The sequence below is a fragment of the Nansenia antarctica genome (assembly GCF_963989245.1).
Source record: "Nansenia antarctica genome assembly, chromosome: 20".
Lineage (NCBI taxonomy): Eukaryota > Metazoa > Chordata > Actinopteri > Argentiniformes > Microstomatidae > Nansenia > Nansenia antarctica.
The window spans coordinates 11,495,712-11,508,211 of record NC_137693.1 but is presented as its reverse complement, the minus strand read 5'-3'; the positions used below and the strand labels follow the sequence as shown (position 1 = coordinate 11,508,211).

At 46.2% G+C, this 12,500-nt stretch overlaps 1 protein-coding gene across 3 annotated transcripts in view; it reads right to left on the bottom strand.

The window, feature by feature from the left end:
* The window catches only part of LOC308174623 (C-terminal-binding protein 2-like), a 19,012-nt gene that overhangs the window by 183 nt on the left and 6,329 nt on the right, over window positions 1–12,500 (bottom strand). For 2 of the 3 annotated variants that reach the window (XM_080549724.1, XM_080549725.1), the window contains exons 5-11: window positions 12,469–12,500; window positions 7,602–7,808; window positions 5,327–5,541; window positions 3,155–3,285; window positions 2,777–2,904; window positions 2,103–2,223; window positions 1–1,664 (exon numbers count right to left, since the gene is read on the bottom strand). The exon at window positions 1–1,664 is cut by the window's left edge and continues 183 nt beyond it; the exon at window positions 12,469–12,500 is cut by the window's right edge and continues 113 nt beyond it. In XM_080549724.1, coding sequence (XP_080405850.1) covers window positions 1,469–1,664; window positions 2,103–2,223; window positions 2,777–2,904; window positions 3,155–3,285; window positions 5,327–5,541; window positions 7,602–7,808; window positions 12,469–12,500 — 1,030 coding nt within the window. In that variant the 3' untranslated portion in view covers window positions 1–1,468. The remainder of the gene's footprint in view (window positions 1,665–2,102; window positions 2,224–2,776; window positions 2,905–3,154; window positions 3,286–5,326; window positions 5,542–7,601; window positions 7,809–12,468) is intronic. The other variant, XM_080549726.1, reaches the window with a different exon arrangement.

Here is a 12,500-nt window from a genome sequence, read left to right as displayed (position 1 = left end):
CTTATATTTGAAACATGATGGCTTGAAACTTCTACAACACTTGACCTAACTCCAGTCCACGCCGAATGTAACTTTCGTGGTATATTTCGACTTAACAAATGTATTCAAATTGGATTATAAGATATGCTCACTCAAAACCTGAGACATCTAATGAATAGGATGATACTAGGGTTCCCAAACTGCAATGAAACAACTCTTCACATACAGATTTATCTGACATGGTCAACGATGATCAGAGAGGAGCCAACAGTGAATGGGACGCAGAATAGCTGCACGTGGTTTAGGAAGTAAAAGGGGGGGGAAAAAGAAGAAATGTATTGAAATATTGAACATGATTGAAAAAAAACATAAAATAATGCACAATATGAAACGTTTACGCTACTGTTTTCATCTCACACTTTGGCGGCCGTTATTCAATCAGATTTCAGATAGTGGCTTAACATGAGTTTCCATGAAAGTTCCATGAAGCAAGTAACACAATCGATCTCTCGAAATAGATAGTGGCAAAGACGGGCAGCAAAGAGCTTTGGGCTTTGTAGACAATGGTAATATTGTAGTGCTAGTGAAGGAGTTCTGGATAATATCTGAACCTGACTATCCATATGGTTTTCATGTACATAAGTGTTCATCTCAATCCACAGGTCAAATAAAAAGGAGAGGGGGGGGGGGGGGTAAGCTAAATCCTAAGTGAGAACAGCGAGCTGCGGGTAGAAGGCTGTGCTTTTAACAGAGCCCAGGCCCTCTAGTCTTGGCAACAACAATGAAGGTTTGAGAACATGGCAAACAAGCTTAGGAGGTTGTCCCGACACAGAAACACGGAAACTGTATACACAGAAATTGACTTTGCGGCAGAGGCATATCCTGTGGAATTATTCCATTCATCCAGAGCCACACTTTTATTTGGATACTATAAATGCACTGAGCAGAACATAATAAAAACCTTTTTGTGAACAAACAGATAAAATAACGAAATGCGCATCTCCAATACCATTTCATACTTTTGTCTTACATTGTATGGCAAACAGCGGATGAACCAAAAAAAAAAAGGAAAAAAAGAAACAAAACTGACAAAATAAAAAGTCGATCAATTCACAAATACACTGAGCCACAGGATAGTCAGAAACAGAGGGTTTAAAATCTAATTGGGGAAGAAAGAAAAAAAGAAAAGAAAAAAAAAGAAGAATCCTTGAGTAATCCACTTATTGCTTTAATGGGCGTGTGTGTGTGTGTGTGGAGGGAGTAGATGCAGACTGTTGGTCCTGTAAGAGTCTGTTCAGTAGGACTGGACCGACCAGAGCCGGGCCTCAGTGGACCTCAACACCACTGTCTATCTGCTTGGATGAAAATGACGGGTGGTGGCGCCGGAATGTTGTGGACGAGAAGAGGAGGAACTGGGGTGGGGGGCGGAGCGCCGTGGGAGGTGACGGTGGGGCGGGGCGGGGGCGGGGGCGGGGGTGGGGGGAGGGGGCTACTGGTCCGTCGGCATGTCTCTGTCTGTCTCTGCTTTCGAGGGTTGCCCTGGCGACGGGGTGTGGGGGGGTCTGGAGACCGGGGCGATGCCGTGTGCCATGGGCAGGGCCCCGGCGAGGATGCCCTCCCCCGCTGCTCCGGCTCCAGCCAGCCCTCCCGCCGTCACCCCCACTCCCACTAGGCCCGTGGGAAACCTGGGGGGGGGGGGGGGGGGGGGGGGCACATCAGGAGGAGGGAGTGACAGGCCGTTCCCCAAGGCCACACACAGCACAGCTCTGACTCCCTCATTTTGCGTAAAAACAAAAACTTTGAGAGAGATATTAAATACGGTGCAGAAACGTATATATGGATGCTATCTTTACCTCATTCATTTTCACTTAATGCCTCGATCTACCCTTTAGCTAGCCCCATCTCCACCAGTCTGGTCTAAGCCAGGGATGTAGTGATGGTAAATTAGGTGGGTAAACGCTGGACACCGGAGAAAATGACGGACGTAAAAGTTAATGTCAAAAACCCGCTAACTGTTTTCATTTCTTTCGTTCTTTTTTTTTTTTTAAAAGGTGGGTAAACTCTATTCACTCACACCCCTAAAAAAAAGCGGTGTCCACCCTCCCCTGCATCACTGGTCTTACCTGTAGGCTGCGGCTCCGTTCAGCTCGGAGTGTACTGCTGCAGGGTCTATGCCAGGCCACTGGGGTGTTGCCATCAGGTACTCCTTGTTGACGCAGTTCTTCAGACTGTCTGGGATGCGTCCTGTGGGATGGGATGAGGTCAGTGAATGTCAGCTGGTCATCAAAAACACTCATCCTGGGCACGTGACTGGAGGCGTAGAGGTGAATGCTTTATTGTGAGACATTAGAGATCGCAAGGTCCCTGGTTTGGTTCCGGTCATCGACATATCCTGCATGTTATGCCCTCTCTCTCTCTCTCTCTCTCTCTCTCTCTCATCCTTCCTGTCATTCTCTAATGTCTCTATCCCAATAAAGCAGAAATGTCGTAAAAACATCTTTCAGAAAACAAAAAAAAACACTAATCCGTAGTGGACAGTTGGTCAAAGTTGTCTAACAGACTTCCATGTTTGGTTAGCTCTCGTCTTTTAGTGACAGTTTGTGACGAATGGAAACATTGTGTCAGTGAGGTTTGAGTAGCTGAATGTTCCATCAGTGAGGTCTGAGTAGCTGAATGTTCCATCAGTGAGGTTTGTGTAGCTGAATGTTCTATCAGTGAGGTTTGAGTAGCTGAATGTTCTATCAGTGAGGTTTGAGTAGCTGAATGTTCTATCAGTGAGGTTTGAGTAGCTGCATACCTGTGATGGCTCTGCGTACTTCCCTGGCGGCCTCTTCCCTCGCCTCCAGCGAGGCCTGTTCACTGTACCAGGATGTGTGGGGGGTGCAGATGAGGTTGGGGGCGTCCTTCAGCGGGCCCGCGGAGAAGCTGGGGATGGAGGGAGGAAGAGGCGTGTGTGAGGGATGAGTGTGTAAGAGAGAAAGGGTGGATGGGAGAGTGTGCAACGGGGGGGCGGGGGGGAGATGACCATCGCCATTCTTAAATAATGAATACTTGTTTTTGTATGTGTGTGTGTGTGTGTGTCTTAAATGCAGACAATGCATGACCAGACAGGTGTAGAGGAGACATAGTATTTTAGGGAGGTGTGTGTGTGTGTGTTGGAGGGCAGTCAGCTGACCTGAAGGGCTCTGTCTCGTGTACGTCCAGGGCGGCGCCCCTTATCCTCCCTTCCTTCAGCGCCTGGGCCAGGGCCTTCTCATCCACCAGCCCTCCTCTGGCCGTGTTCACCAGGAACGCACCCTGACGCATCTGCAGGCAGGAGACACACACACACACACACACACACACACACACACAGACACACACACAGACAAACACAGAGACACACAGAGACACACACACACAGACACACACAGACACACACACACACACACACACACACAGACAGACAGAGACACACACACACACACACACACACAGACACACACAGAGACACACACACACACGGTTAGACATTTGACGTCAAATCAGCCATAGGACATAAGTCAAAATATCACCAACGCATGACCAGCTGACTAGAGAGGTACGAGAGGAGAGAGAGAGAGAGAGAGAGAGAGAGAGAGAGAGAGAGAGAGAGAGAGAGAGAGAGAGAGAGAGAGAGAGAGAGAGAGAGAGAGAGAGAGAGAGGCAGGGTTCCCACACCTTCTGAAACAAATTCAAGCACCTTTCAAGGACTTTCAAGACTCAATTCCCTCAAATTTAAGGACCCAACACGGCATAGTTTGAGACAGATCTAGTTGACTGGCTAAGTAAAACATTTTTTAATATATATCTTTTTTTTTAGAGAGAGAGAGGGGAATTCAAGCACTTTCAATGACCCCATGTCTATTTTCAAAAACTTTTAAGACCTTGATTTCTTTTTCTCAAATTCACAAACTTTCAAGGATTTCAAGGACCCGTGGGAACCCTGTGTGTGAGAGAGAGAGAGAGAGAGAGAGTGATAGATATGCAGTACCTGTTTGATAGTGAAGTCGTTGATGAGGTGGTGGTTGTGTGTGTGTGTGTTTACCTGTTTGATAGTGAAGTCGTTGATGAGGTGGTGGTCGTGTGTGTGTGTGTTTACCTGTTTGATAGTAGGGGTGTAACGGATCACGGTAATCCGTGATCCGTACGGATCGCCCCCCACGGTTCGGCACGCATGTGTACCGCGGATCAATTGCAAAATGTAACCAAGTAATAATATTACTTAATATCCCTTGTAAATCACAATGTAGAGTTGCCATGAAAAGATAGACGCGACAGTTGCGTGCTTTGTTTTACTCTAAAGCGCAATGATAGGTTGATAATGCAAAAACAAATCTAGAACAACAAGGCTGCGTTCGTACATTCGCTCTGGAATCTGATCAGCATTCATGGAACGCCTCTTGTCCAATCAAATTACTTGGTCGCTTTATGACGTCAGACCCAGTGTGCTCTCCGGCGCTCTCAGAGCAAATTTACGAACGCAGCCCAAGTGTTCATGGCGAGTCCTGCTAATGTTGGCGACAGAGAAGAACTCGAAATGCCTCCCTCGTCATTTAAATCCCATGTATAGGAGCACTTTGGCTTCTCTGTCAATTATAACAATGACGGACAGTGTCATTGGAAGTGTGGTCGATAAAAAAGTTACAGTGTTTAAGCGTTGTGCAACGAGAAAGTCTTACGAGCATGGCCACACATTTGCCGCGACCCTGGTGTGTTGACGGGAGGCACGAAAAAGGCAGCTTGACAACTTCTGATAATGTAGCCAATTTTTTCATACCATGTTTAAAGTAAGGTTTCACTTTATTATTTAGTTAAAAGTGGCATAAAACATGTTTATTTGTCTGCTTTAAAGAGCCCAGTGATTCACTGCTGCAACCAGGTGCCTCCTCCCTCTCTCCTACTGCATCATTTAAGTTGAATGTGTGTTTCTGTTTAATATGTAGCCTAATGTTTGAGTGTAGAATATGTTATGTATATATATACACACACACACACACACACATATATATATATATACCAGTTTTGACATCTTGAATGTTGTTGGGTTTTACACAGTAAAAGTGGTGTTTTTACAGAATTCGAGGAAAAAGCTTTTTATTTTTATTTTTATGTTTTGTGTTGATCCGAAAAATTATCCGATCCGTGACTCAAAAACCGTGACACGATCCGATCCGTGAGTTAGGTGATCCGTTACACCCCTATTTGATAGTGAAGTCGTTGATGAGGTGGTGGTTGTGTGTGTGTGTGTGTGTGTGTGTTTACCTGTTTGATAGTGAAGTCGTTGATGAGGTGGTGGTTGTGTGTGTGTGTGTGTGTGTGTGTTTACCTGTTTGATAGTGAAGTCGTTGATGAGGTGGTGGTTGTGCTCGTTGAGGCTGCAGTGGAGGGAGACGCAGTCAGAGTGGATGAGGAGGTCCTGCAGGGTGGCCATGCGCTGCAGGCCCAGGGAGCGCTCCACCCCGTCCGCCAGGTACGGGTCGTAGAAGATCACGCTGAGCCCGAAGGTCTTGGCTCGCAGAGCCACGGCCTGGCCCACACGCCCTGCAACCAGAACCACAACTTCAGCGCTGTGACCGCCGAGGACACTTGTTCTCATGGAAGACATTTTTTACATTTTTTTTATACATTTTTGGCATTTAGCAGACACCTTATTCCAAAGCGACTTACAATCAATACATTTGAATACTAAGCATGTGAATCATCAGTCCACCATTCGTAGCAGGAAGAGTAATCCAGCTCAGGCCCGGGGCCATTGATAGAAGGAAAAACCTTCTCCTATCACCTTCTTCTAAAACCTAGTTCCTTTTTTTTTTACACTGGAGAAACAGAGAAATAGTACAAGGGGGGCAATAGAAGTTCATAGGGACACAGTAGAGGGGAAAGCGGGTGTCTTTAGGAGACGTATTGCTGAGGGGCAGAAGATGTCTCAGGAAGGTTTTTTGTACGAGGGACTGGGGTATAGTTGGTTCACTTAGTTTAGATAAATGGAGGGAGCGGCCGTGGCGCAGGAGGTAGAGCCGCCATCTGATGATCGCAAGGTTGGCAGATCGGCGGTTCGAGCCCTGACTGGCTGGCCACATGTGGACGTGTCCTTGGGCAAGACACTGAACCCCAAATTGCTCCCAGTGAGCGGGCCGGCCAGCGCCTTGCATGGTAGCTTGCCGCCATTGGTGTGTGAATGTGTGTGTGAACGGGTGAATGAGAGGCCGTTGTAAAGCGCTTTGGATAAAGGCGCTATATAAGTGCAGGCCATTTACAAATGCACTTTGGATAAAAGCACTGTCTGGTTAGATGCCAAACTACATTACATTGTCTCAGTATTTGCTTTCTGTGCAATGACAAAAAAGTAATAGCATAGATTGCTTTTTCCTGCTTACAACTAGTGGATGGATGATTCACTTCAGTCAAATGCATTTGTTGTAAATCGCTTTGGATTAAGGCATCTGCTAATTGCTAAATGCCAAAAATGTAAATGTAAAGTTGAACCTAATCTGAAACACACAGATATCAGCCTGGCTCTCTGAAACATACAGATATCAGCCTGGCCCTCTGAAACATACAGATATCAGCCTGCCTCTCTGAAACACACAGATATCAGCCTGGCCCTCTGAAACATACAGCTATCAGCCTGCCTCTCTGAAACACACAGATATCAGCCTGGCCCTCTGAAACATACAGATATCAGCCTGCCTCTCTGAAACATACAGATATCAGCCTGGCCCTCTGAAACATACAGATGACAGCCTGCCTCTCTGAAACACACAGATATCAGCCTGCCTCTCTGAAACATACAGATATCAGCCTGGCCCTCTGAAACATACAGATATCAGCCTGCCTCTCTGAAACACACAGATATCAGCCTGGCCCTCTGAAACATACAGATATCAGCCTGGCCCTCTGAAACATACAGATACTCTCAGCCTGACTCTCTGAAACATACAGATACTCTCAGCCTGGCTCTCTGAAACATACAGTTATCAGCCTGGCTCTCTGAAACATACAGATATCAGCCTGCCTCTCTGAAACATACAGATGTCAGCCTGGCCCTCTGAAACATACAGATATCAGCCTGGCCTCTCTGAAACATACAGATATCAGCCTGGCCCTCTGAAACATACAGATATCAGCCTGGCCTCTCTGAAACATATAGATATCAGCCTGCCTCTCTGAAACACACAGATATCAGCCTGGCCCTCTGAAACATACAGATATCAGCCTGCCTCTCTGAAACATACAGATACTATCAGCCTGAACCTCTCTCCCTGAAACAGACATTCAGAGGACTTCACTCACACTGGAAGGCAGAACAACCCTGCTCACCATGTCATAGAAAACTAGACATGTGAGAACATCATACATGGAACATAGTACATCATCCGGGGACGCTGGTGGAGGCAGAAATGGGAGGACGGGCTCATTGTAACACTTGCAACGGTATGAGGAACGGTTTGATACACTTCCTCATTCCATTCCGTGCATTATAATGAGCCCGTCCTCCGCTTCTTCTCCCCCCCACCAGCCTCGTGTCCAGCGAATGTGGAACTCCGATCACAACAACAACAACATCGCGTAGCCACGTGGCGTCCCCTCCCCCTCCTCACCCAGGCCGATGAGGCCCAGCGTCTCTCCTCGGATGCGGGCGGCTCCCCCGGCCACCTCCCTGATCTGCTCCACGCTGGAGGCCCGGGTGCCCTCCCTCATGGCCTGGTGCATCCAGGTGACCCGGCGGTACAGGTTCAGGATCAGACACAGGGCCGTGTCCGCCGTCTCCTCCACCGACGTCCCGGGCACGTTGCACACAGCAATACCTGACAAGACAGGACAGGGTAGTTAAACACAGCTATACCTGACAAGACAAGACAGGGTAGTTAAACACAGCTATACCTGAAAGGACAGGAGAGGGTAGTTAAACACAGCTATACCTGAAAGGACAGGACAGGGTAGTTAAACACAGCTATACCTGACAGGGTAGTTAAACACAGTTATACCTGACAAGACAGGGTAGTTAAACACAGCGATACAAGACAGGAGAGGGTAGTTAAACACAGCTATACAAGACAAGACAGGGTAGTTAAACACAGTTATACCTGACAGGACAGGGTAGTTAAACACAGTTATACCTGACAAGACAGGACAGGGTAGTTAAACACAGTTATACAAGACAGGACAGGGTAGTTAAACACAGTTATAGCTGACAGGACAGGGTAGTTAAACACAGTTATACCTGACAAGACAGGGTAGTTAAACACAGTTATAGCTGACAGGACAGGGTAGTTAAACACAGCTATACCTGACAGGACAGGGTAATTAAACACAGTTATACCTGACAGGACAGAGTAGTTAAACACAGCTATACCTGACAGGACAGGGTAGTTAAACACAGTTATACCTGACAAGACAGGGTAGTTAAACACAGTTATAGCTGACAGGACAGGGTAGTTAAACACAGCTATACCTGACAAGACAGGGTAGTTAAACACAGCTATACCTGACAAGACAGGGTAGTTAAACACAGCTATACCTGACAAGACAGGGTAGTTAAACACAGGTATACCTGACAGGACAGGGTAGTTAAACACAGTTATACCTGACAGGACAGGGTAGTTAAACACAGTTATACCTGACAAGACAGGACAGTTAAACACAGTTATACCTGACAGGACAGGGTAGTTAAACACAGCTATACCTGACAGGACAAGACAGGGTAGTTAAACACAGCTATACCTGAAAGGACAGGGTAGTTAAACACAGTTATACCTGACAAGACAGGACAGGGTAGTTAAACACAGCTATACCTGACAAGACAAGACAGGGTAGTTAAACACAGTTATACCTGACAAGACAGGGTAGTTAAACACAGCTATACCTGACAGGACAGGGTAGTTAAACACAGCTATACCTGACAAGACAGGGTAGTTAAACACAGCTATACCTGACAAGACAGGGTAGTTAAACACAGCTATACCTGACAAGACAGGGTAGTTAAACACAGCTATACCCGACAAGACAGGGTAGTTAAACACAGCTATACCTGACAAGACAGGGTAGTTAAACACAGCTATACCTGACAAGACAGGGTAGTTAAACACAGTTATACCTGACAGGACAGGACAGGGTAGTTAAACACAGTTATACCTGACAGGACAGGGTAGTTAAACACAGCTATACCTGACAGGACAGGGTAGTTAAACACAGCTATACCTGACAGGACAGGGTAGTTAAACACAGCTATACCCGACAAGACAGGACAGGGTAGTTAAACACAGCTATACCTGACAGGACAGGGTAGTTAAACACAGCTATACCCGACAAGACAGGGTAGTTAAACACAGCTATACCCGACAAGACAGGACAGGGTAGTTAAACACAGTTATACCTGACAGGACAGGGTAGTTAAACACAGCTATACCCGACAAGACAGGACAGGGTAGTTAAACAGTTATACCTGACAAGACAGGGTAGTTAAACACAGCTATACCTGACAGGACAGGGTAGTTAAACACAGCTATACCCGACAAGACAGGGTAGTTAAACACAGTTATACCTGACAAGACAGGGTAGTTAAACACAGCTATACCTGACAGGACAGGGTAGTTAAACACAGTTATACCTGACAAGACAGGGTAGTTAAACACAGTTATACCTGACAAGACAGGGTAGTTAAACACAGTTATACCTGACAAGACAGGACAGGGTAGTTAAACACAGTTATACCTGACAAGACAGGGTAGTTAAACACAGTTATACCTGACAAGACAGGGTAGTTAAACACAGTTATACCTGACAAGACAGGACAGGGTAGTTAAACACAGTTATACCTGACAAGACAGGACAGGGTAGTTAAACACAGTTATACCTGACAAGACAGGACAGGGTAGTTAAACACAGTTATACCTGACAGGACACAGCACTAAGAGGGTGAGCAAAGCGACCATACAGGTTGGGTGACAAACATGTTGAGGTTGTCAATAGTGCTGTCCCAAACGACTATTTTTCTAACGATTAATCTAGCGATTATTTTATCGTTTATTCGATTAGTCTAACGACTAATTTATCGATAAGTCTAACGATAATTTTTGTACTGTAAAAAAAAAAAAAAAAAACTTATTTGTCTCCACCTCACTGCTATGTTTAGCCAACTTGAATGCCAACATGGCCATTTAGAAGTCTGTCCATCACCACAACACATAGCTAGCTAACGTTACTCTCGCTGCTATGTTATGATTAGCTAAATTGATGCTAACGTAGCATGCGAGCTACGAGCTAGATAACGTACAGTAGGTGCTCGCACCACAATGACAATAGGCTACCGTAGCTAGCCAGCTACATAGCTAACGTTACTAACACCAGAAGACAAGACATACGAACTGTGGTGAGCTACATTGCTTGTGTAACATTAGCTAGTAGCTATCCATTTTTCACTCATACACTTAATTGCCTCGCCTGGTAAAATAAAGGTTTAAAAAAAAAAAAAAAAAAAAAAAAAAAAAATTACGGCTAACCGACGCATATTACGCTAACCGACGTATTGACGTAGTCGATGACGTCGACGACGTCGAATAATCGTAACAGCCCTAGTTGTCAAATATTTGGGCGTGTTTGATTCAGCGTAGTGCACAGTGTAGAGTCCCTTCTCCCCCAGATCACTGTATATGAGTTTTGGCTGAGATAGCGGTTGAGTTATGGTAATATGACGTGAAGCTAAGTACACAGAGAGGAGAGAGGAGCGTCAGAGTTTCCTTGCGGTTAAGTGAAGTTTTCCATCCCAATAAAGGGAGGCAGACAACGTTTATGCTGAACCATCCAAATAGTAGTACGAAAAGTAGTTTGATGAACCCTGTTGGGTAGCATTGTGGTAGGGTTCGACAGGAACGCTTGCCCGCTTGCCCGGAGCAAGTAAAACATTTGCCGGGTTTGTTCGCGCGAGCCCGACGACGTGTGCTGGATCCTGGATATGTTTACCTGTGTGCAGGAAGAACAACAGACAACAACAGACAAGACTAGATGATCGCGGAGTGAAGATATTATTAAAGCGTACGCGATGCGACGGGTGATCGACAGGCGCACAGGTAAACAGATCCAGGATCCAGCAGCGTCGTCGGGTTCGCGCAAACAAACCCGGCGAATTTTTTACTTGCTCCGGGCAAGCGGGCAAGCGTTACTGTCGAACCGTGTATGGGACTCAATGCAGTGTTTCCCTCCGATATTTTCAGGGGTGCAAACTGGTGATGGCCCAAAAAGGTGACACATTTTTTTTTGTGGCTAACCTTAGCGCTAATGGTGTTAAATAGATATCGCTAGCACGAACGGTTGTCTAACAACGATGCATGTGTAAGTAGCGGCAGCACTGAACTTAACATCTGCAGAATTACTTCAAAAACAGTTTACTGTTCTCTATGCTGTCTGGAACTGTACCTAGCTCCCTGAAGCTAAACGTTATTTCAACAGCAGCAGAGTTTAGCAAACAGGGAGATTAGTTAGATCGTGCATCATGTGACTTGGATGAGATTTAGACCCCCCCCTCCCCACCCAAAATATTTATTTTGCAGATCTACACGATTCACATGGATGACATATTTTGAGATAAAAACAGCTAATTTAGCAGAAAGGTGACAAGTTTGCACCCCTGTTTAGGGCAGAGACCCTAGGATGGGGTCTTCAGGAGGGACAGTTAAGATGGAGCCTGAAGAGATGGGTCTTCTGCCTATGGAGGGAGATTGCAGTCCCTACCTATCTTACGCCATAGATTGAAGACCCACCTCTTCAGGCTCCATCTTAACTGTCCTTCCTGAAGACCTCCTCATCCCCACAACCCCCCTGTACAGTTTCTCTACTATAAATACATAATACATAATTCTTCTAGCATCGTAACTGCCAATGGCCCCTGGTCCTAGCATAGATTGCTTTTTCTTACGATGATGACTTGACGGATAGATGCTTGATTCACTTACTTTAGACAACTGTATTTATTTTAAGTCGCTTTGGATAAAGGTGTTTACACAAAGGCGTCTGCTGCTAAAATGCCAAAAAACATTTTGTGCAAATGTACACCCACAAATCCACATCCAGGAGTGGATTCCATTTCCAACCTGTTCTATGTAGGCCAACACGTCTATTCAACGGCAGGGGAAACACTGTTGGACACCTGCAATCGTGCTGACCTACATCAACCACATCTCAGAAAAGGTGCTCTCCCACCCTCCCTCCCTCTCCCCCCTCTCTCTCTCCCTCCCTCCCTCCCACTCACCCTCCCACTCTCCCTCCCTCTCCCTCCCTCCCTCCCTCCATCCCTCCCTCCATCCCTCCCTCCATCCCTCCCTCCATCCATCCCTCCCTCCCTCCATCCCTCCATCCCTCCCTCCCACCCTCCCTCTCTCCCACCCTCCATCCCTCCCTCCTTAGAAAGAAAGAAAGAAAGGGTGAGAGAAGGAAGAGAAGAAGAACAACCTTGATCCGATAATAACTAACCTAGTTCAGCGGCGGCCTTTATGTCCACGTTG